This window comes from Montipora capricornis, chromosome 2, assembly GCF_036669925.1.
Source record: "Montipora capricornis isolate CH-2021 chromosome 2, ASM3666992v2, whole genome shotgun sequence".
NCBI lineage: Eukaryota > Metazoa > Cnidaria > Anthozoa > Scleractinia > Acroporidae > Montipora > Montipora capricornis.
Window position 1 is genome coordinate 34,964,326 of NC_090884.1, and position 25,247 is coordinate 34,989,572.

The following is a 25,247-nucleotide window of genomic DNA, read 5'->3' on the forward strand; positions in this document are numbered from 1 at the left end:
AGAAAAAGCTTGATCATGTCACCTGGTCGTTCAGCCAAAACTGGATGAAAAGTGATAAAGAAAATATTAAAAATATAACATTGCATTATCTTCTTATCTTTATTGCAGATCAAAACATTTCTCCGATGTAAAAAAAAAATGGACGTAAGGAGAAATTACGATGAAAGCTCCCCTCTAAATCACTTATGTCTCAAAACGCAACAAATTTGATGAAATCGCAATTTGGATATCCAACGCAAAGTGTCCCTATTAAGTATAATAATAATAATACCAACTTTATTCATTCAATACAATGAAAGGGAGAGATACCAGAGCCTATCCCTATACGAGGGCATCCGCCCGGATCTTATTAACTGAAAGAGTCGATTTTGATGAGGGAGGAAAACCGGAGTACCCGGAGAAAAACCCTCGAAGTCAGATCGAGATCGACTGAAACTCATCCCACATACGACCACGAGTCCAAAGTTGAACCTGGGTCACAGAGGTGGGGGGTGCGGTTGATAACCACTAAGCCATGACTCCCCAGTCTAAGCATTTCCTTCCTTTTTCTAAGGTTGGGATAAAGATTGGCGTTAATTTTAGGTCAGAGTAAATGCAGCAGTTCATTCTAACCCGAGAAGCAACATTTGGGGGACACTTTGTTTCGTAAATTGTCTGTATTCTGAAAAACCAGTGATGTTGAAGTTGGGGAAAAAAACCATGGGGACACTTCGTGACGCTTGTTGAAATCTGCGTGCGTCTAATTTGGGGCATCTCTGGTCAGAGAATGAGTTTCAATTGAGTGTCGTAAAACCAAAACCAAAGTAATTACTTTGCCCAATCAAAAAGGACAGAGACAATCCAGTAAACCAATCAAAACTCGAAGTAATTACACGTAGCCGACACAAAGCACGGGAAAATGTGCACGCGCGAGCCATGATTGCTTTCGGTTTCACTTCTGATTGGTAGAAAAAATGGCGAACCAATCACTGAGTAAAGTAATGCAAAACCAATGCAATTCGCTTATTACTTTAAACACTCAATTGAAAACTGCTCTATCTGCTCTGAAAACTGATTTCATACTGAAATAATTGTTAAATGAACTGAGCATCAGAAAGGTGTCCATATTACACACTGCAACGCAGCCACAATTATGGACTACTGGGTACCCCTATTTGAGAAATGTAACCAACAAGATATCTTCGAATACTGGAGTGGCTATTGGGACGGATTTGACAGCATGCCTTTTCAACAGAGGAAGAATAAAATATGGTATAACTAAGTTCAACCTATTGTTTTCTGCCATTCTCGTTCTAATCTTCACTGCTTAAGCTCTCCTTTGAGTATAAAACTCTGTGGCAAGGGGTCGGCATCTTGCCTATTCCCTTCCCCAATTTGACAATGTCATCACGTAAGTCAGGAAAAACCTGAACATGGGGTGACACAAGTACCTATCTAGTAAATTTCAGAGGGTGTTATTTGTTTTGGCTCGTTCTGAAAGCTTGAGAGCGGTTTTTTAGGTATGGTACTGTATTTGTGCGTGACAGTAGGCTGTCATAGGTTATTTTGGTTCATTTTCAGAGGTTAGAGAGGAGTGAAAGGGAACAACACCGCACAAAGGAATTTTGGCCTTTCTCTAACATCCAAATCTTCATTTCATATGACATCCACATAGGCTTATCGATAGAGTGAAAACCAAGAGCTTACCAACTGTAATCTTGGACAGCTGCTGATTACCAAAACGGTAAGTACTTGAAGCAGAAGTTCCATGAACACTCATAACCTTCCCTCTGAAGTGCACCAAAGTGTTGTCTCGTAACCTTGCCATTTCAGTAAATTCAACAGTTCTTGTGACACGAGAAACGGCAAAAAAGTAAGGGTGCTCTGACCTTGCCCATCTAAAAATACTGTTGAATCTTTCTTGTGACACTAATCTAAGACAAGCATTTGACAAAATGGTTTCTGGTTGATGCAGATTAAAGAAGCTAGACTTAAATGTGGTTTGCCCAACGAATTCCTCACGCCATTTTCCAACCTTAACTCCTGTTGCAACAGCAAAATCACCTATGCATATCTTATCTGTCCAACTTGAAGCCTCTCTCCACAGTGTCAACTTGAAAGCAGACTTTGATTCGTCAGCAACCAGAAGGGAGGAGACTGCTACAAAACTTCCGGCATTAGTACCAGATTTGATCTTTACATCACGAGTTTCATTGACTTGTGTCACAAGAAACAAAATGTTTACCACAGAGTTTTCTGTTACACAGTCTTTGAATGGGGTCAAATCATTAAAAACTTTGGGGATTGTATTCAATGCAAAATTCTTACATTTTTTATCAATGTCTGAAGATTTGTGAGACTTGAAGGAAGCCCCTAAGATTTTAACCTGCTTCCTTCGGTCTGTTGTTGTGACAGGACTATGGCTATTACTGAAGTTAGAGGGGTATTTGTCTTGGGTGTATATATCCTCTATGGTTAACTGATGTTCATCAGTTTTACATTCACAACTGGAACCTTTGTCACGTTTTCTTTTGACGCTTTTCCTATCTTCATCACTCGAAGCGCCAATTGAGCTGGGGGAGCCATGTTCAACAAAAAGTCTTTGACTTGCGCATCTGACATCATCAAATTCCTTCTGTAAGGCTTCATCATTTTCAATTTCATCAGTTGTATTATGCAACCCTGTCACAAATCCAAATGAAGACTGGGCTGTAAGCAGTGAGGAGCTCTCTGTGCTATTAAACTCACTCTCCAAGTAAAAGTGCACGGACTCTTGAATTGCTAAAGGTTCATACTCCAGCATTATGTTGCTATCGTCAGTCGAATCGTCTTCATTGTTATTAAAAGAGGTTTTTTTTTTCACGGACATACGTCGGTTTTCACTGATAGACACGGCTGATTCCTTCCATCTACGACCATGTGATTCGCCTCCTTGTAAGAAAACATGAATGTAAGAAAATTCAATAGAATTAATTATTGTAGGGTAATGTAAAGTTCTGTTTTGTACCCATGTAAACCATGTGAGTGTTAGCCCTACTAATGGCTACTACTAATTCTGTTGAAATATAAAGTGCTACACGGCCAACGTTTGTAAGAAAATTCAATGTTTGTAACGTGAATGTTCTGGCATGCACAGATCAAAATAGCTCTTATCATTAAGAGAAACCAGCTACCTTCATCTACAGTATTTGGTTCTTTCTCAACACACTGAGGACAAAGAATCGGCGCCACGAAAATCAGAACTTTCGGGGATTTTAATTCCGCCATTTTGGTTTTCTCGTTCCCAGAGGCCCTCGTTGCCCTAGACCAGCGGTTGGGAACGCGTAGACCGCTGGTCTAGGTAAGTACCTTATGTAAGACTACGTATATTGTCCCGACTTAATGAGTGTTCCAGGGTAACGAGAACCTTTGGGTGGTGAAGTAAGGTCTATTTTTGAGATCAGTGAGCGAGGGGCTCTGGCCTTTTCAACTTCTGTGGGACCTTGTGGAGATTGATCTACAGATCAACTGAGTCCAGTGGATAGGAGTCACCATAAATGAGTTCAAGGAAAGGGAATAACACGAAGAAAGGCCAGAAATACCAAAATACGGTAGCATTCAAGAACGATCGCCATGACAAGAGCAAGAAGACCAAGCAGATCAACAGTTTGGTTGTCACCGGCGTGTGCGCACGATGCCGAGAGATTATTGAGTGGAGAAAAAAATTCAAGAAATATAAGCCTTTAACAGCTCCTAAGAAGTGGTTAGTAGATCATAGTTCTTTATAAACTTATTCATAATTTTGAATTTATATTACTACTAACCTGACTAACGTTGCCATGTGGGATAACCCTCCCCTCCCCCCCCCCCCGCCCCCCTCTTCGTGGTTTCGTGGTACTAAGTAGGGTGTAGTGAGGAGAGTGTTTTGAAGAAATGGAAGAAACAATGACTCTGAGCACAACAACTATTGATCACCATTAAAATATTGTCAGAAAGTGCAACTAATTAACAATTATTTACCAAAGAGGAGATGGCCACACAACAAGCCACTGATATTGGGGTGAATAGTTGACTAAAACAGTTAGATAATATATCCCGAAAAAGAATGATTTTAGCTCATATATTCCTGCAACGACTAAAAATTTTTGGCCACAAATACTACACAAATTGCTCGGAGGTGAATATCAAAGGATATTTGGAGTTTCAGTAGCAAATCAGAGCACGCATTCAACACTATCCACTGTTTTAGTATATACTAACAGTGCTTCTAAGCAAATCACAATATTAACTCATTCATCCCATAAGTGCTGCCATTGATGAGTAAAATCAACTGGCGTTAGACAGAGTAACATAACTCTCAGAACTGGAAGGGTTAAGTTAGAAAGAATTAAAGTGATCCATGACCAGGAAGGGATCAATCATGAAAGGAGCACATGCAGTTTGTCTATAGGTGGCACTGAGAAGTGACCTTTATTCATATTTGGTGCTGTTTTCCTTGACGGCAATGTTATCTCAAGTTTTGTTCATTGATATGAAGGTCAAGTGTTGTATGGTTACTCACATACAAACTTTATTTTCACTCAAATTTTAGAGTATACTATTGGCTAATATCTCTGAGTCATGACACACTCAAAAGAACACAACAACAACAACCTTTTTAAGAACCCCAACTGGCCGTCGATAAACCAGTTGATTATTTACAAGTGCAGTCCGAGAAGTTGAAACAGGGACAAGCAGGATGAAATTTAACTATTGGTCAGGGCAGGTCTTGAACCTGTGAAGTCCAAATCTCAAGGCAAACACGCTAACCACTGGGCCGCACTGCCTCTTCAAAGTGTTAATCACACAAGACTAAACTATTGTAGGGTCTTGTTAGCTTTGAGGTGCCAGGGCTTGAGACTAACGTTAGCCAACAAGCCGTAGGCTAGTGAAATTTCAGTTTTGGCTAGTAGCCATTAAGGCTAGTAAAAATTGTGACGCAGAGGAGTTCTGGACAAAAACAAAATTATTTCAGATGAATAAGGCAGAAGGAGAGAATATAAACTAATACAAACAGTAACTGTCAGTGGATTTCATGGATTCTGAATTAACTGCCTTAAAAATAATAAGTTTAAAAATATAAATAAATACGAAACCAAAATGGATTACAATTTCCCCACGCCCTGTTGTGAACAATTTTTTCGAAAAATGATTGACCACATGTGAAATCATGTGGAACTGGTTTTGTTTCATTTACTGTAAACAACAAGGCCAAGAGGTCCTGTACTTAGAACTTGCTGATTTGTGCTTCATGCGTAGAATGGTGCTTTCATGTTTAACATTGAACCTGAAAAAGCCCAATTTATAATAAAAGGACAAGCCTTTCCACAGACTTCCTAATAAGAGTAATTTTATTGATGGTTTATTTTTAATTTACTTTATTCTGCATTTTCCATACTCCAGTGCAATAGTGTGAGTTGCAAAGTTTGGCAGCGGGTCCACAACAATTTTGACTCAAGGCCACGAAAACTTTGCCCTTGTGAAAAAAATACATGTAAATTTGTATGGACAAACAGTTATCAATTAATCACAGTAGATGTAAATTTCTTAGTTGTTCACTCTCTAGTGATTTATAATATTAATGAATGGCAAGTTTTCAGAATTTTAAGAATTAAGAAAAAATAAGTGAGCAAACTCCTACAATGAGATTGAACACATGAGAATATTTAATAAAAGTGGGAGCAGTGTTTGCGAAAGTGGGAATTTTTTGTGTGATAATTTTTAGACATAACAAGAAATGTCTGAGCTCGACTACTCTGACTCATTACCAGTGAGTGAAACTGCACATGACAAGACTGGTTAGTACAACTGTAGTTTTGGGTAGTGAGATCCGACCTGCTACTAACCATGAAGACAGTAAGCTACAAAGTTAGTCTCGAGCCCTGGCTCCACTTACTAGCATCATGATAATATACTATTATTACATTTAACAGTGTTCGGTGTCAGCAGAAGACAGTGATACATGCTTATCACACAGTTTGCAGCAAATGTGCGCAGGTTGCGGAAGTGTGCGAAAAATGTGGACAAGTACAAGAGATAGTGGCAAAGTAAGAATTATGAATTTGTGGAAGTTCATTATTAAGGTTAAACTTAGAACAAAAATTATATTTGTTGGACCTCCTTTTAAGGTCAGTCAAGGTGGTGGCTTTATTTGTTCAAAGAAGCCAACTCTCTATGTTGAAGGGGTTATGTCACGCAAATTGATGTAATGCCCAAAAACTACAATGAAACATTGTAATTACCACTTAAAACTGTTGAACAACATAAAAGAAGTACAGCAAAAGGAAAGAAAAGCATGGAGGGACACAATTGAACGAGATTGAAACGGATTACATTTGGGTAATCTTGAAAAATGCCAAGATTATGACAAATCGCCTGGATAAAGGTCGTTTTTGCTCAGAATCATCTTGTTTGTGATGTAATGATAATTTTATCACTAAAGGAATTCCACATTACCATTTCGGGTTTTAAACTCGTGATTAACTAAAGACTTCTCCCAGACACCCAAAAATAACGTGAGACATAGCCCCTCTAAGGCAGTTTGTTTAAATTTGCATTTTTAATGGAGCAGCAGTGACAAACAGTGCTGGGGAAAGTTACTGGAGTACTTGAGCAAACTGGGAGTCATAACAATATTTGCCTTGATTCAGAGTGAGTTTGATGCCTTACCATTAAAATTTAGTTTAAAATAATAGTTGTGTATTTGTTGCCAATCAAATCACTTTTATTCATCCGAATGGTTTCACATCAAGACCGGCAAGGCAAAGAGAAACTTAGAAGTGAGCTACACATGTGCTTATTGTGATGATCATAAAGTTCATTGTTTGAGTTAGAAAACACTCTACCATTCTTCAGTTCTTTCTCTTTGAACCGTGAACCAGTTACTGCATATTATAATGAATGCCGGTAGTTTTTCTTGACAGGTTCTAGAGGAAATGTACCATTTCAGAAAAGAAGGTGTTACACTGTAGTTGTCTGCAAAGCACACTTGACTAAGAATAAAATAATGTATCTTTGATTCTCAGGGCGACACCAAGTTCTGCAGAGAAAGCCTCTGAAGACAGCACGCTTCAGCCGGAAATAAAGGCAATGACAGAGAGACAAAGACGTATGTTTGACTATTGAGAAAACTTTCACCTGTCGAGATTAATCACTAGTGCAAAATAAAAAAGTACCAAAACGAAATTCAAACCGAATTTCAACTTTCTTTTAAATCATGGTTAAAGAAAATTTTCTTACCCAGCTTAAAAGAACCCGAGTTTCTCAGAAAGATCTTTGTCTATTTTACACCACTTGCGTACGCTCCGTTATTGATTACACTGCACCCGTTTTCTTAATGCAAGAATTAGAACGCGCTCAGAAAAGGGCGATGCGAATCATCTGCCTCGGCATGGAATATCAGCACGCGTTAGCACTAGTGACCCTACCGACCGTAGCGGAGCATCAGAGTGTATTTGCAAGCGCACGCTTGAAAATATACTTAATGACAGCGGCCATAAACTTACGAAATTACTGCCACCTTTATATAGAGAAAGTACAATCTTAGGCACGCGCGCACCTTTAGCATGCTGTGCTGTAAAACAAACATATTTAGGATAGCTTTATTATGGCTTTATGCGCCTTAGCAAAGATCCATTTTATATATTATTTCATCGCTGATTGACCAGCTCCCAACGTGAGTGGCTTCATAGCTCAGTTGGTTAGAACGTCGCACCGGTATCGCGAGGTCACGGGTTTAAACCCCGTTGAAGTCCTGAATATATCAGGACTTTATTTATTTTCTTTTCTGCGAGGATCATAGCTTCACTTGATTTCATATCCGCAGTTCATATATGATCCATTTCATATATCATTTCATCGCTGATTCATTCCTCAAGGGAACATTGGAACCCATTGTCGTTCATAACTGCGAGGATCATAGCTTCACTTGACCGTTTGAATTATAAATCTTTTTTTTAGTGTTATCATTTTAACGAGACATTTATAGTTTTTGAATGTTATAGATATCATTATCATTAGCTTTTAGGTATCTAAACAATCTGTAAGTTTGTACATTCAATTAGAATCTTTACGTAAATACGTAATTCAGCTCTACGATAAAGAATCTATCTATCTATCTATCTATCTATCTATCTAACTGGTATTTGAGAGATACAGACCTCACGTTTTGTGAGGCATGATGTAAAGAAGAACCCTGGAATGGTTCGATAATCAAACTGTATCTAACAATAGTCCCTTAGGTTTGTGATAACAATATACCTGCAAGCGTACTTTTCTTGCTTGGATTTTTAGCATCATTTTCAAATCAATAGACAATTTTCATAATTGGTGGCTGGTTTGTTGTTCTTTTGTATCTATGTGGGAAGTTAAAGAACCCACACACTTACGTAGAGTAGGGCACAGAGTTCGCAGTGCTATGGTGTCCCTGGGGTGCGTGTGTGCGTATGTGTCATCAATTTACTCTGATCCACATGTTAAACAACTTTCAGTAATAGCCCTTAATGCGATTTATGAGCGATTTTGCCGCATGAACGAGGCTAAGGGGTCATTTTGTCTCGAATTGACCTCTAAGCCTCTTTTATATGTAGTTTTAAACAAAAGAAAATGTGCTGCAGGCGCAACTCCAATAAGGTCTATTGGTTCATACAATGTATGTTACCGTGGCTGTACCCTGTATAAGAAGTACAAAAAGAAATCAAAATATGTTAATATTAAATTTCCTAGAGCAACAATTCTTTTGAATAAGCAGATCGTAGCGCGGAAAGGCTTGCTTGCGTTAAAATTTAAGGATAACAAGGTGTGTTTCTTACTGTTTGAAAAGGATTTTGATATGTTATTTACTCAGGGACATTCCTCAGGCATCTTGAAAAAGGGGGTCAAGATGGAGAGCTGAAAAATTCCACTTCACCAAATCACTCAGGAACCAGTAGTTGTACAGTATCAGATTTATCCTCTGGTGACGATGAAGGTGAACTATCAGAACCTGAATCCATTGATAATGATACTGGATCGTGACAGCGAGTGATCGAGGAACAAGATGTGCGGGAGATCAAAGAGTCTTATCGGTTCCATGTTTTTACTTGTAACATGGTTTTGTTTATGTAGTGCAAGACATTTTATCGAAGAAAATCCAACGAAGGAGGGATGGAAATAAAGGGATATCTATGTCTGGTATGCGGATATTACATAACAAATCATAGTTCGCAATTCACAGACCCTAGACTCGAACGAGAATGTTGCTTGTTTCCCGTTAAAAGCCATTCAACCGGCCTACACTTCAGTCGATTTTCGCCATCATGAAAGGCAAACCTCCAACTGTTTTAGAAGGTTTTTGCGCAAGTGATTTTAGAGGTAACTCAGTGGAAAAGACGCAAAATAGACGTGGGATCAGCAAGGAAATGGAGAGGAAAGAATTCCCTGTTTTGGTCTAATCCTATATAGGTATTTTTTCAAAAAGGGCACAGGTGTAGGAAATATTCAATAGCCAATAATCTATTGAAAATTCGTGAAGTACACTTTTTGCAGGGGAGAGGCAGCGATGAGCGAGGCAAAAGGAAGCATTTTGAGACAAATGTGCCACACTTGTTTGTATTTGAGGGTAATTTAAGTTCATCCCTGTCCTTCATTTCCCTATGTAAAGTGTGCTCGCAGAATTCTTTCAAATAAAAATTGTTACGTACGGATTGTAAGGCCCGCCATCCAGAGAATGTTCCTCCTTCCGTAATGACTTTTATAATAACTGGATAATTTAGTCTATAAATACGCCCAAGGTAACCTCCTAATAAAATTACCCCGTTTATCTTACCGCTGTGCTGTCGTTAAATCAACGAAAAAATTCAATTCAATTTATCCGATCGAATTGTTGACAAGATTGCTTCTAAAAGAGATGCTCACTTGGCATACCTTGCATCTCAGGCTGGATTAAGCTTGGTTTGTTGAAATAGTAGGCGGCGGTTCATTGGCTTGTCTTGGTATTCACTAAAAGCAACAAGCTGCTTGATTTCTTCTATTTTGGGTTGACCACTTACGCCATATGAGGTCTGCTAGTGCTGGAGCACTAAAATTAACGCAAATTAAGTGAAATGTTGGCTTTCGAGAAGAGGGGAAAACCGGAGTAGCCGGAGAAAAACCTCTCGGAGCAGAGTAGAGAACCAACAAACCCAACGGTCAATCCACACGTGACATCGAGTCTGGGAATCCAACTTCGGCAAGATGGGGGGGGGGGGGGGGGAAGGGGGAAGGGGAGGCAAGTGCTCTCACCTCTACGCTAGCCCAGCACCACGGCTTTGTCCGCTTAAGAAAAAGCCAAAGTCAATTCTTGAACTGAGGTACTGATTGCGTTGTTTAGATCTGCCATCCTTAGCTTTCTTGTATGCTAGCTTATGCTGTTTCCTCGTTTCTTCATATTGTGTTTTGTGTAGCTGTGTGCGCGCGCATGTGTATTACCTGACCCTTGTAATGATAATCAGGAACCCATAGCTGTCATGGGCTCCTATCATAATTAAGTATGGCTGCCCTATCTTTCTAGCTCTCTGTGGTTATTACGGGCAGCCTGTTCTCTCGCTTTTTTCATAACCTTTTTTATAAAAAAATTTTATAAATTGCTGGATACAAAGAATTTTTTTGTCAACTGCTCTGTAAATTGTGATAAATAGTGCAAAATAATAAAATCTTGGGTAGACTTTTATATGGAAACTGCACTTAAAAGGACGGAGGACAAAAGAATCATTGTTATTCTGATTAGGCCTTGCTAATTAGGTATTGTTTTGTTCGCTTTGTTCGGCTTCGCTTGTTCGTCCCTGTTACGTGATCTTCCGTATTGTTGTAACTCAAGATTATTTACACCAAATTTAAATGTATGCAGAACAAGACATTATAACTGATTATTTTTGAAACCCTAACCGGAAGTTAACCTGTTCAAGGCCCAATCCACTCTTAAGAAATTTCTTGACTTGCGTGACAAGCTTAGTCCTCAAGGAATCATGGGAACTCTGGGCGCCAATTTTCAATGACTTCTCTCATCCACCTTGGTTCTCCCTGCAGCTCATCTCGCTTTTCCTTTTAATTGTTCGTGGTTTTTTTATCCTCTTTTATCGATTTTAGTTCTTCATTTTATCATACGATCTTAGAGTTTTAGCTTTTTATGGATGAGGATTTATTTTCAGCCATCGAAGATGAAAATTACGGGTGAGCGATCTGTTACGTTTCTTCAGGCCAGGTGTATGACAACTGCAGACTGCCTACAAATAACGCCGATAAACAGTATTTAAGTCTAAGCACCAATTTTAAAACGGTTAGCTTTCAATAACTGTGATTTAGGGTTAGTCTGCCATCTGCAGTCTGCAAGTGTAGACACCGTGTTTCTTCTCATTCAAGAGCACTTTTTTCATTCCTTTTCACATGAGCGTAAGCTTACCTGTTCTTTTAAAGCAAATATTTGAGACCAATGCCCTGGTTTCTCCCATAATTTTATTCTTTGATATCAGGATATTTCCTCCATGATATCACTTCCCAGGTGTAACAATTTTGATTAAACGATAATAAGATTTATAGTTTACAAACCAATGTCAAGATTATTCCAACTTTCCTAAATTTTTGTTCTTGTTATCTAAACAGTTTGCTGGAACATGTTTCAGGTTGTTAAATTTGACCAAAAGATGCAAATGATAGCGAAATTTAAAGGTTACCACAACCCCTAACTACGCTACTTCAAGAATCTAATGGTAATAATACGGTAATTCCCTGCTAACCAACCAGTAACACCTGCATGAATTAATGACAAGGAGTCACCAGAGGTTGCCCTAATTTATGGTGTTACCCTGGTGGTACTCAAATGCCAGTTGATTTTTGCTGAGGGAGGAAAACTGGAGCAAAACATGTCAACGCTATATCTCTTTGCGCACTTTCAAAATTTTAGCAGTTCTAAGTTCTCTTGTCACTGCATCCTCCTTGCTTTGTGAGGGCAAAAGGCAGCATGAAATTTAAGAGTGGCTTGTTTGATAACTTGTGGAGTCACATTTGTTGGAAATTGATGTTTAACCCTGTGCCCACTGAGAATGAGGCTTGTAGATTTTACTCTAACGCCAGATGATTTTAATACGGGGGATGACAACTCAAAGAATCACTATTTCGGGACAAAGCCAAAATTGTTCCAGGAATCTGGAGATTTCTCCGGGAATCGGGACACTTGGAAATTTGTCTGGGAAACATGCGATAATTCCGGGACATTGCAGGTAAAATCGGGACATCGAAGGAAATTTTATTTCACATTTTTATTTAGGTTAACCTCGGTAAGTTAGGCATGAAATCTTCTAATATATGCCGGGAATTCTAAAAATTTCCGGGCATGTATGTTAAAAATTCGGGAGAATGATCCAAATTTCTGGGATGATTTAAGTTAAGACCTAGTATTGCTCAAACAGCATTTGTTAGAGTTGTCACCCCCTGTATTTTACTTGTCAATAGTGGCACAAGTGAGGAGTGAGTGGGTTAAAGAAAAAGATTAACTGATACCACAGAACAAAGCGTAAGATTAAATGGATCTGTACTTTAACCAAACCTTTTTTGAGAATGGTGAGCTGCTGTTTATTAGATAGTATGGGTGACAATTAACCCAATGACCCCACCCAGTTGTCGAGTAAAATCGTCTGAAGTTAGACAGAGTAACATCTGTCAAGTCTCACTCCCAGGAATCAATGGGTTCCTGGCAGAATGTGAAAAATTTTCAGTTTCAGTCAGTCAATGTCTAGAGCTAATTTCTTATGCGTACATTACACCCTGCATTGATTCCTGTTCCTCCACCTTTATATTGTACTGAATGATACTGCGTGACAATGTTGCCTTCTAGTAATGAATATTATCATAGACATGCAAGTTGCTATACAAATCTTTGTCTTTGTTTTGGTTGATCCATTCTACTCTTAAATGACAAATGAAAGAGTATTTAATTAGCTTGAAACTTAAATAGTCTTTACTGTAACATTAATGCTTATTTTCTTTGTATAGGTGGGTTGTGCTATGACCATCATCATCATCATTATCATCATCATCATCACATTTAGTGAAAAGTTTTAGAAAAAAATCCCCTCTGTATCCTCCCATATGGATACACCTACCATGGCATTACTGCAAACAAACCCGAGTGCACTATTAAATAATGATGTTGCTAAATCTACACGTTTTGTTCCAAAATGTCCTGATTTAGATAAAAAACCCTTTACCCAGCCTAAGGTAAAATTTGTCTCAGGTGACTGCATGCTCCACATGAAAAATTTTTTAGGGGCAGTTATACAAGTGTTATGTCTCATCTCAAATTTTCTGTTATGAAAATAACAAAAATGCCCCTTTGTCCATTTTTCAGGCTTGCTAGACATCTTTTATCTAAGGGTGCAAAGGCAGATCATCTTATGAGAGATGGTATCAGTGCACTGCATCTTGTAGCTGGCAAGGACAACCAAGGAGCCACCAACTTCTTAGAATCTTGTATTGAGCACTCCAATCCTAATATTAAATCTTGGGAGGGACTTACGCCGGTCCATGTTGCTGCTTTATGGGGTAGAATACAAAACCTTAGAGTTTTAACAATTCATGGAGGTGATATAAATGAGAAAGACAATGAGGGGAATGATGCATTAGACTTTGCTTGCCTGTCAAGTGAAAACAATGCTACTGAATGTATTAAGTTCCTTCTGGAGATAGAGAGCCCCAAACCCAATGTTGAATCACACATACCAGCTGAAGAGACATCACTGGACAGTGAATTCACAGACTCGTTTTATACAGCTGTTGGTGAAGGGAATGACAGTGTACTTGATAACACAGTTGTGACATTTCCAAAGATTCATCCTTGGAATGTCAAACATTGTCCGACTGACTTTGAAACCACTGTCGCAGATGGATTAAATAGCCTCAATTTTACTAATGACAGGTAAAGATTTTCATCTTAAAACACAAGCTGTGTTTTAACGTTGTGAAAACATAAATTAAGTAATCAAAAATACACTTTTTTTCAGGAAGAATTATTAATTTGAGTTCAATCATACTTTTCTCAAGCATTTTTTTTGTGTTTGAGACTGAAGTAGAGTACCATTAGTTCATCTGGTTTTGTTTGTCCCATTTTGTGGAATTAGCACAGCTAGTTTTCGTATACTTCTGGTTGTCTCTTGAGGAGTGTCAATATTCTTTTCCTTCTGTTTCACAGTCATTCACCATACTTTGAGCATTCATTTGGAGAAAAAGTTACTCTGTTTTGACAGGAGGTTTATTACAAACTAATGTTACACTGTGACTACCGGTAATTGATGGAAACAAGGAGAAAGTGATGACAAATCCTCACCAAATAGAAAATGATACCTGCTTGGGTATTTGTAGATGGCTAATGCAATAAAAGTAAATTATCTATAACCCAAAAGTGAATCTTGTCTTAAAAAACACAGTTTAAATTTTGAAGAAAGTAGTGAATTTCTCCTTTCAATAGCACTTACAAGGCTTACAAAACAACAATACCAGTATTCTTGCCTTTCAAATGAGATGCAGTGAGATAATACCAGTATACACAATTGCTGTGGTTACAAAATTACTACATTAAATTTTTCTTACATGCAGAGACTAGTACATACCGTAGTAAACTCATGGTTTGGTTGCATAACTTTGTCCTTCTTGCTAACATTTAAGTTTTGAAGAATTTGAAATGACTGATGATGCTGTGAAGGAGCAAGATGGCCAGCAGCAGGTCAAAGTGGACTTGCACTCTGGTGGGTATTCTTTTGTTTGAACAAACAGGCTCTTGATTAAGTTGCCAACATGTTAAGCACAAGTGAGTGTACTGCACCAGTCTTTTATAGTGCCTATGAAATGCAAAATAACTAAGGCTTATTTAAAAGATTTTTTGAAGAAAAGAAACATGGTGTTCTCAATTTTGAAAGAGATATTTAAAGTTTTTGAATGAAAACTGATGATGTCATCAGTGGTTCCAAGGGGAATACAAATCACAAAATCTAGAAAATCCTCAGAAATCAGCTGTGGTACCATGCTAAGTAATTAATGCAGGAATAGTTTTTGGAAAGGACAGGGATTTTTAAACTTTTCCACCTTAGTGAAGGAGTTTAAAATTGTGTCTTGTTAGCCAGATTACACAAGAATTAGGTAATATACACTTGCTCTGCCTAGTCTAAAATGGCAGTGATTTCTTTTTCCCAAATTATCCTTTGTTGTTGTTGTTGTTTTTTTTTTTGGGGGGGGGGAGGTAATTAAAGTAAATAAACAGTTGACATCTTGGGAAATTGCTCCACCATGTCATGTTAGAATTGCTGATACCTAGACAATCCTAACTGATGCCTGTAATTGTTTCTGTTTACCTAGGTTTTATAAACGAGAGCTTTGATGGATGTGATGACTTTGGAGAAACCACAATATTCTACGACTGGAAAGAATGTTCAATGAACACAACATCCCTTGATGAGTCAATAGTGATTCCAGCAGAGTTTGCTGGACTCAGTATACCGGAGCTAAGGAGGCAACTTCAATTATGTGGTGAAATACCGGGACCAATAACACCTGCTACCAAAAATGTGTATCTTAAGAGATTAACAAGACTTCACAGTGGTACTACATACTCCAAGGTAAATTACATGATTGAGCTGGATCAGTGGCAAGATCAGGCCATTATCCTAGGCCTGGTTTCAAATAAATTTTGGGTTATGTATCATGGAAATTCTCATACAATAAAAGAAGGGAAAACAACTCACTTACGTTTCCTGCGCTTAGCGCCGGCCGGCTGCATGTATTGTTTACATTCTGATTTGCTGAGATATGATTATCTGTGACTGTTGTGTTTGGCCAAAGTGTTATATTTGGTGTGACAACTCTTGCTTAAAAACAACAACCACTCTGACTCAAAATAAATACATTCGGTCAACGCTAAAAGCGGAATTTAAACATGTGCAAGAATGTCACAATTGGACTTCTGTCAACCTCTCATTGGCTGGGACAGTGGTCCAAGATTTCAAGTAACAAGATGGGCTGGTTGGTCATGTATAACGTATACTTAAACAAAGATATCTGTTGGAGTGAAAGTTTTAGGCACCATCTTGGTTCCTGTGTAATCCATTTGGTCTAATAATAGCAGTGGGCTCTCGTGAGGATGGAGAAAGACTTGGACCAGGGAGGAAATTCTTTGATTGCACTCACATGATAAGGCGGCCATGTTGGTGCCAAAACAATAGAACAAAGTAGCTCAAGTTTTGCATAATAATAATAGAGTCAAATTCCCAAAAGACTTTTTTGCTATTGTTCTTTCCACCAACATGGCTGCCTTGACGACAGGTGCAATCAAAGAATTGTCACCCAACGACCAATCAGCGTTGCCCTAAGGACTGAAACTACTACCATACATGATAAGTCATGAGCTGGCCGAAGTAAAGCCAATTACAAAGGGGTGCAATCAGCGTTGCTCTAAGGACTGAACTACTACTACTATACACGGTCAGTCATAGACCTTATTCCAAAATGGCTGTCATTTAAATATTCTTTTGTTTTTATTCAAATTAGCCCTTGATGCCTCGTTCTTGAGCTAAAAATTCAAAAGAATATTTTGCCTTGAACGAGGCATCAAGGTCTAATTTGAATGAAAACAAAAGAATCTATAAACGGCGGCCATTTTGGAATAAGGTGTTATGAGCTGGCCGAAGTAAAGCCAATTACAAAGGGGTGCAATGTGTCACTGAGGCAACTGTGAAATTCAGTGTATGTTCTATGAAAACATGAAAACCGTTCTGATGAGCAGCAGTGCAACAAATAAAAAGAAGATGAAAAGGAAGTAAAATCAATATTACTGTTTTATAGGACTCGCAATATCACAATTTCTTGCCGGAAATCCGCAAGCACTTGGAGGGACGGGCTCAGACTCCTGACTTGTTTGCAGCGGAGGAGTCCATGTGTCACGAGTTCGACCTGAAAAACAACTGGAGGGAGGGGTGAGTAGTTAACTTAGAATGTCCAGAGTTCCAAATCTTGATGCATGATTTGCAACGCCTCAGGCGCTAGGAATTGTTTTTAGATACTACTACTACTACTACCACTAAGTCGACCAAAGCCGAGCCTTGATGATTGTTCCAAACTCATTGATCATGCGTCAGTGCCTCTAACTCCAGGATAGAGTCTACATCAGCGTCTAGCTTTCAGATGTTAATTAATGTTTATTTTGGTCGTCATCTACTTCTATGGCCGTGGTTTGGCTCCCAAAGGACGAGTTTGTGTAATACTATGAGGTAAGGATGTTTTTTGAAAGTGCCCAGCAATCCTCATCTTTCTTGTTCAGTGCTACTTTATCTTCAACTCTCGGCAAATCTCCATAAAGTTCTTCATTGGAAGTGTGACTTTGCCGGGAAACATTCAAGGCCACCTGCAACATGCGAATGTGAGAACCATTTAATGACTTGGTGAGGGTAGAGGTAAGGGTAGGCCCGGTCCAGGTTTCACTACCATGAAGAAGAACACACTCTGGAGTGGCTTTGAAGAATGACAGGTTTACGCTCCTGGGGCCCGTTTCTCGAACGTCCCGAAACTTTACGGGCCATTTTCGGGTGACACAATTCCCTTTATATCTCAAGAACGGAGAAGATTTAAGTCGTCAAACTTCACAGTAATTTATTTCGTTGTTATCTTAAAAATATGTTAAAAGATCAGCTTTCCAAAACAAGTGGTTGGCAGTTTCACACATGACTTTTCGGGCCTGAAAAGTTATCGGGACGTTCGAGAAACGGGCCCCAGGCTGGACATATTAGAACTCCAGATCTGCTCAATAATAATAAGCTTTATCTATCTATCTTTAAAATAACATAATATAGAGGTTTTGCACGGCAGCCATGTTGCATGGCAGGAACAATGGAAATGTTTTGCATTAGAAAGAACATTTATTCCCATAGGAAAACTAATCTATTGTTCCTGCCATGCAACATGGCTGCCGTGCAAAACCTCTATACAATGGATTTACATGAATTAAAAGGGAAAATACATATTGTACTGTGAACTGCTGTTAAGTAAATTACAAGTAAAGGTAAGTAAAAATGTGCAAATCGTTAATGAAGGAGTCTTGCAGCTCTTACTTAGAACGAATTAGTGAGTCTTTGCGTTCCTGATTTTGGTATCGCTACTGAACCTGGTTTGGACCTTAAGTTATTGCCGTGGCCGGTGATTGGCTTGTTTGGATGGTTAACATCATTCACAATTCTTTCTAATTCACGCTTTGTCGCCACTTAGCGTCTTTCCTCTAATGTTGGAGGCGATGTTATTGGTATCCCTATGATATCTAAGCACCTGTTTTGTATAGACTGTGACTCTTCTGCAAAGAAAGTCGGCAGACCACCGCACACTGGGGACGCATATTCGAGAAGTGAGCGTATCTTGGTACAAGATATTGTAATGCCCACCTGTGTAGGTAGGTTTCCTTTCCTACATTCTCTCAAATGATACAACCTCTTTCTGGCTTTCTTTACTATCTGTTCAACATGGTAATTCCAGGGTAGGTTGTCTTGTTACCATACCCCTAATAACTTAAACTTTGACACCCTCTCCAAGCACAAATCATTTATTCGCGGAAGGTTCGGCTCAATAGAGTTTTTGCAGAACGAGATCCACATATCCTTTTTCTTCCTTCGATTAAAATAGCATGTTGTTCGTAGTCGCCCATTTCTGAAGTCCTTCAAGCACCTTCTGCATATTTGATAATTAGCCATTTGCTATACTTTCGGATGCTGTGCAGTCGACAGCGTACTTACACATCTTTACAGGTATAGAGTCATCGGAATCATCGATAAACGTACCGAACAATAAAGGGGGAATGACAGATCCCTGTGGCACACCTGCCGGGCAGGCCCGTGTTTGGCCAGGTTCTTTTTGTTTGTTTTTGTTGTTGATAGTACACCGAAAGCTTTGTATCCACTGCCACAAAGACTTGTTCATGTTCCTGCCTTTAAACTTTGATAATAAAGTTGAGTGGTCAACTAGATCAAAGGCCTTGCTGAATTCATTAAATAGGGAATGGACGGCCTTTTCTCCTCTGTTGTGTTGTCGGAGTCATTTAACTAAGCTTGCGTTATGTGTACAAGGACAGTCACGGTAAAGCGGCCATGAGTGAAACCATGTTGATTTCCTTTGACTCTGCATGGAGCTTTTCTGCTACAGTGTACAGGTCTTCGGGTGTAGGGGTAGTTGAGCACCTTCTAGGCCTTGCCGTTTCTTTCTTTTACGTCATTCTCTGTAGAGGCAATGAGAGACCATAAATAATTAAAATCCTGAACTTCTCTCAGTTTTTTTCCTTCCGTGGTTTTGATTGGAGAATACGGTCGCTCGAGTTGTACATGATAATCTCCCTCTTATTTGGGTTAAGCTGCATGCCTACTTTCTTGCACTCGGTCTCCGTTCGTGTGAGTAGTTAAGATACTAACTTAACAGCAAAACCTGGTAGGAGTCACTGTTATTTGACATTGCGCAAACTCATGAATTGGTGTTGTGAGTTTTTAAATTCGTGTGCTTATTTCTTTTTCTTTTCTAAGAACTGAAAAGTCTTCTTTCAACTATCTGTTGATTGATCCTCGGGTGACGCAGAACTTGCCAGTCAGAGCTAAAAAGATGCAATCGGATGACGTTTTCAGAGTCTTTGTTATGTCGATATTTTACGTGGGTAAAGGCAAAAGATCGCGACCTTATGCGCATCTCAATGAAGCCCTGCAGTCTTCCAAGGTGAGCCGGAATAATGTCTGCATTCCTAAAGACTAAGCAGGTTAATGCTCTTTTAGACATGACGTTTCAGTACACAATGTTTGCTTTTTTTGACAAATTGCATTTCATAGGGAAGAGTATGTTACCTACATGTACGCAATTACAGAAAGTTGCTTATGTTTCAAAGCGCCTTGTTTAACCGTAATGGTTTAGTTTGAATCTATGTATTCCTTATATACTAAAATCAGTCCTATAATTCACCTCTGTTGGCGGGGATGTAACTTGAACTCACAATTGACGAGCTCCCAGCTAGATTGATAGGAAACAAGCTGTCACCCTGGTCAACCTGAGGACTTGTGGGCCAGGTTGAGTTTGTTGGTTCTCTGCTCTGTTCGGAGAGGTTTTCGCCGGCTACTCCCACCAAAAACCAACATTAATATTTTTCTTTGATCCGCCTTACTTGTTACTGAAAACTTTTGCAAGTGGTATCTTCTTGTTTCCTTTTTTGAACAGCATAACCCTAAAATCCAGCAGATAAAAGACATTTGGGCGGCAGGGCTTGGCGTTGTGTCTCTTCACATCTTTCAGAGTGTAATCCCCGTGGAGGCGTACACTCGCGAAGCGTGCATGATCGACGCGCTTGGTAAGTTCATATTAAGCCAATTTGGTCGTAACACGTTTTGACACGTCTGGTGTAAACCATACTCTTCGCTGAGCCCTGCTCGTATGTATGATTTTCTTATGGATACGGTATTTTACATGTCAGAGACAGCAGATATGAGCAAGTTGGAAGCGTGTTTGTGTAGTGCAGTTAAAGCGCGTATGCAGGATTCTCGACCTCTGGTCCCATTTGTTCAAACGATTGATAGCGCTACCCACCGGATGAATCACTATCCAGCGGATAAACAATAGCAAAACCCATTGAGTTGTCCAGTGGATATACCTCTTACTAACCGAGTTCGAGGTCCGTACTGTAAGTTACGGACCGAGTTTTTTCCCGTTGATTTATGGCCCACGCGCGAAGCGCGGGCCATAAATCAACGGGAAAAAACGAGGATCCGTAACTTACAGTACGGACCGAGAAAACGAGGTTAGTAAGATATTTATTATATCTCTGAGGTTAACCGGCGTGCGGGCAAGGAATTTAGTCAAAGTGAAGCGGAAGGCCGGTTCAACTGCCACAAAGAATGCCGTGCCAAAATCCCAAAAACTAAATCTTCTTGGCTGTTAAGTTTGAAATAGTTGCTTGCAAGATTCAAACAGTTTTCAGTACAAGTTTATGCAACAGAAATGACATGAAAAACTCGCTAGATGATGTTTTGTCGAAAATTTAAATTTAGCGGGCTGTACAACGGGCTGTACAGCGGGCCGTACTGTAGAATACGGCCCACTAATTTAGCCAATTACAGCACGCGTACTATCTGAGAGATATAATAAAGTGATTTATCTGGCGGATAGCGCTATCCATCGTTTGAACAACTGGGGCCGGACCTGGTTTAAGGCGTGGTTCCCCACACCTACTAAAGAATAACTTTAAACCGTGGCGGAGGTCACGTTACAGTATTCAATCAAATTTGTTCAAGATATTTTTTACAAAAAGTGAATTATAAAATCACTTTTTTTCGATTTCAAATTTACCGGGCATCGTCATCTGGATATCTTCAATAATTGCTTCACTTCATGTGAACAACACTGCAACACTTCAGTGAAGTGTTGCGGTTGTCTTGTTATTCTAGATCTGTTGTTCTGACACGGAGCTTTCGTGTAATATCAATTAGGCAACCGTAACTCGGGGAAATTGAAAACAAAAATAAGCGATTCTAATATTCATTAATTTCGGTTGCCAATGCTTTGTTTGAAAAAAAACAGCGGTTGAAAGTTACTTTTTGTTGAAGTGGAGGTTGCCTTTAAACAAGAAATCCTTCTCTACACCGTTTTTTTCCTAACACTGATGTACGGATAATGTATACAGACCTCTTTGGGAGAGTAGCAAATTGCTCGGTCCGGTAAAATAGCACTACTTGCTCAAAGAGGGGTGTTAAACTTGAAAACTGGCACCAATACTACAAACCAGTATGACTTACACACTTCATTCGGCGTTTACATGGCATCGACTTCCGCGTCCACCCTTGCTCAAATTAGGGCGCGATAAATAACACCTTAAAGTCGTTTTACGCTACCGAAACTGGGATAAACTTCGGCAATGTGAACTCTCTTGGCTTTTGATGTTACTAACATAATTGCAGATTTGATTTACACGAAACAACTTTACGGTTGAGAAAGCTGTAATTGCCTGCACGGTGTCCGACTCTGTCTTTAGCCTGCGCAATATATACCGGTGTTCTTTGTCTTAAACAGGGCTATTGTGCCTGACAAATAAAAAGAGGGGGGACTATTACGGAAGAGCGGCTTCATGGAACCAGAAAAAAAGAAGAGAAATGGGAGTCTACCTTTTAAAACGAGCGCTCAAGATTCTTTTGAATGAAGGCGAAAGACAATTGAGACCCAATGACTTGAGAGTCCATTCATCTTAGGAGATCTGAAGCATAAAAGGGAAACTGTTTGTATCATTTCTTTTTTTATACTGGATGCCGAGTATTGCAAGAGATAACAGCGTCGGTTACCCTCTTATAGACTGAGGCTTGAAAATCATGTTCGAGGATCAAAATGTGCGGGTTTTTAGCAGAGCTGTGGCCACCCTAATCATCACGTCAACTATCAAGATTGTGTCGTGCTTGGAACTTTCATGCGAGACACTGTTTTCTGGAAGTGAAAATTATCTCATTTTGCAATAGTCACAATTGTATTTATAAGTATTAATAGCTTCCTCTAAATTAGTTTAAGGGTTACAATGACTATTTCCGGCGCTGGGCGTTTTGAATATATATATTTTTTGTAGATTCAGAGAATCGATTTTCATCTTGGCCCTTTAAGGGAAGTTTTTAACGCGGAGGTTTTTTTAGTTTAGTTAACTTTCTTTCCAGAAATTCCAGTGCAAAAATAGGTAATGAAACAATTATTTTCATGTGCAAACTGTTGTGATTTGATACTTGCCATAAAACAAAAGAAACTGTTGCAATAAGTCAACTAAAAATCTTACCAGTTTTGTTTCTAAGTATCCGAGGAATCTGGGAACGAGATGAGTGGGAGCAGAGTTCGTAGGAAGATTAAATAATGATCTTCTTTACCGTAAACTGAAGACCAATCCTGGTACTTTATGTCCTAGCTGGCTTCCCCTCTTACGCTGGCCAGTGAGCCTTCCCGGGAAGTCTTCAAGCAGCCTAAAAACTGGGCTGGGTTATTTTTGGCAGGATTAGCAAAATCCAACTTCCAACAACGTAACCGTGTATAAAATAGGTCGCGCATGAAAACAGATTGTTCTGGTTTGAAAAATAACGGCTTTGTTTGGAATAATTACTTTTCTCAAACCACTCAAACCGGAAAATAATTCGTGTTTCTGTGCAGTGAAAAACATCGATTAAATAAAGTGTAAAAAAAGTGTCCTCCGTTAGTTAAAGGGGCAGTGTCATGGGATTGTTAGTAAAAATCTGGAAAACAGCGGATACCTGTTTACCGATAACAAATGGAAATTAACGGCCAAAATTTAGCTCACAAAAACCATTCTAAATTGTTTTTGGTTACGCATAGCCATCATTTAAATGAATGCCAACTTTAAACGTCTGACCGACGTTATCAAGTACTCCCCTTGCACCTTAGATGGACTCCGTAATAACCTAGTGTGGCTCATTTTTCTTTTAAATTTAATCGATTTTTATCTCACTGCGGTGATCCAGAAGCAATTTAAGAATGAAAAGGTCGCTGAAAATTGAGTTAGTAAGTTTGAGGTCAAAATAAATGGAGAAATTCCCTTGATTTCACAATAAAAATTAACGTTAAAAAGGAGCGACTTTTAGACCGTGCGACGGTCATCTTCAAGCTCATGAAAAATTTTTGCTGCATATGTTTATAGGCTAATGAGATACTGAAAGCACGAAAACATCCTGAGCTTGACGATGACTGTCGAACGATCGAAACGTCGTTCCTCTTCAACCTTATTTTATATTGTGAAATCTATTTCGAAAAATTTGTTGATTCGAATTCCCATGATACTACCCCTTTAACGTGCAACCTGGTTGCAAATTCTTAATAGCCAGGACGTCTTTTCATAAAGCAAACAAGGTTTTTAACATTGAATCTACACACATAGCTACTATGTAGAATGTGCGATTTTATTCGATAATGATCAAATGTTCAGGATTGAAAAACATTGTAAAAAGAGGTGTAAATAAATCGGAGTTTCGAGTTCTCAGTTATGTCCCGTGTCCAAATGCTCTTACGTGTCTTACTTGTTTCACGAGTTTGCTGAACCATGGGGGTTTCGTAAACCCGTAAAAGAAATTCCTAACTTTGGGATATTTTTTATAAAGCTGAAATTAGGCTATTTGCACTTTTTGGGTTGAGTCAGAGCTTCCCTACCTTGTTTTATAAAACATTCGCGCGCCAGATGATGTAGCTTTTTTTTCTTCAAAAACAGGTTAAATATATTTAAGGTTTCAGCGCGTAACACTGGTTTTCTTTGATTGCGGTTAAGACTTGTTTCCATATCTCAAAGTGCCCTTGGACGTGAGGTGCCTGGGAATGAAATTAAATCACTGGAATCGGTCAGTGTAAAATGCAGACTGAGGTTATAATGTAACTGTTGAAAAAGCCCAAACCCCTTAGAAATGCTAACATCAGGCCTAAAACAATATTAGGCTTGACTGTTAGCATTCCGATGCCAGTGATTTTAATTTCATTCCCAGGCACCTCACGTCCAAGGGCACTTTCAGATATGGAAACAAGTTGCATGTGACGTCGCAGCGGCCATTTTGGCGGAAGGAACAATAGCGAAAATTTGACTCTATTATTATGCAAAACTCGAGCTACATTTTTCTATTGTTTTGGCACCAACATGGCCGTCTTATCACGTGAGTGCCATCAAAGAATTAAGAAATTTCTAGATCATTGATGGCTCGTGCATACTCGGAAGGAATCCGAGTTCCTTTTAAAGCGGAATCAAACCAGCTCTTGCCGCTCAATTATCAAGTCGGATGTTCTACCACTGACCTCCAGGAGAATCGAGGTAACTGATACGTCCAGCATACCTCTCTCGTAAGCGACCACCCAGGGAATTCGAAAAAGTGGTTGCAACTAGGGCTGCTCGCTTATAAGAATGGGCTCTCGCAAGCGACCAAAATTATAAACAATAAAGGTTGGTCGCTTACGAGAGCTTTCAGCAAAAGTCTGTGGGATTTGCAAATTCTTATTGATGGTACATATAACAGAAGATGTTAAACGGAATGGAAAATCTTTACTCTCATTCAAAACATTTCTAGCCAAAACATTCAAAGCCCACCTTGAAGAGTTAAGCTACCCTAAGCATCTTATCGTGAGAACTGTCAACACTATCTGAGGTCAATTTTCCTGGAAGACAGTCGGCCCTTAAACAAAAAGCCAAACCAGGGGTACTACCTCGGGTACCGCACAGAATA

General features: G+C 39.2%; 3 protein-coding genes across 4 annotated transcripts in view; 2 read left to right on the plus strand and 1 right to left on the minus strand.

The window, feature by feature from the left end:
* LOC138019772 (shieldin complex subunit 2-like) overlaps positions 1-3,265 on the minus strand; it is a 5,292-nt gene extending 2,027 nt beyond the window's left edge. The window contains exons 1-3 of the mRNA XM_068866651.1: positions 3,153-3,265; positions 1,687-2,910; positions 1-40 (exon numbers count right to left, since the gene is read on the minus strand). The exon at positions 1-40 is cut by the window's left edge and continues 2,027 nt beyond it. Of these exons, the coding sequence (XP_068722752.1) occupies positions 1-40; positions 1,687-2,910; positions 3,153-3,246 (1,358 nt within the window). The 5' untranslated portion in view covers positions 3,247-3,265. The remainder of the gene's footprint in view (positions 41-1,686; positions 2,911-3,152) is intronic.
* A 94-nt stretch (positions 3,266-3,359) lies between these two features.
* On the plus strand, positions 3,360-9,693 carry LOC138019785 (uncharacterized protein C9orf85 homolog). The gene is made up of 4 exons (XM_068866678.1): positions 3,360-3,721; positions 5,931-6,044; positions 7,023-7,105; positions 8,843-9,693. The coding sequence occupies exons 1-4, from the start codon at positions 3,516-3,518 to the stop codon at positions 9,010-9,012; spliced, it is 573 nt and encodes a 190-aa protein (XP_068722779.1). The 5' UTR covers positions 3,360-3,515; the 3' UTR covers positions 9,013-9,693.
* A 1,124-nt stretch (positions 9,694-10,817) lies between these two features.
* On the plus strand, positions 10,818-24,020 carry LOC138037942 (ankyrin repeat and LEM domain-containing protein 1-like). Of its 2 annotated transcripts, none has more exons than XM_068883774.1 (8): positions 10,818-11,184; positions 13,358-13,924; positions 14,671-14,750; positions 15,358-15,617; positions 16,840-16,970; positions 19,551-19,737; positions 20,230-20,359; positions 22,075-24,020. In XM_068883774.1, exons 1-8 carry the CDS (start codon positions 11,141-11,143, stop codon positions 22,248-22,250), a joined length of 1,575 nt encoding a protein of 524 aa, XP_068739875.1. In that variant the 5' UTR covers positions 10,818-11,140; the 3' UTR covers positions 22,251-24,020. The 2 variants fall into 2 exon arrangements, with proteins under 2 accessions (XP_068739875.1, XP_068739876.1); XM_068883775.1 differs by having other exon boundaries at positions 22,351-24,020.
* Positions 24,021-25,247: the final 1,227 nt, after the last annotated feature.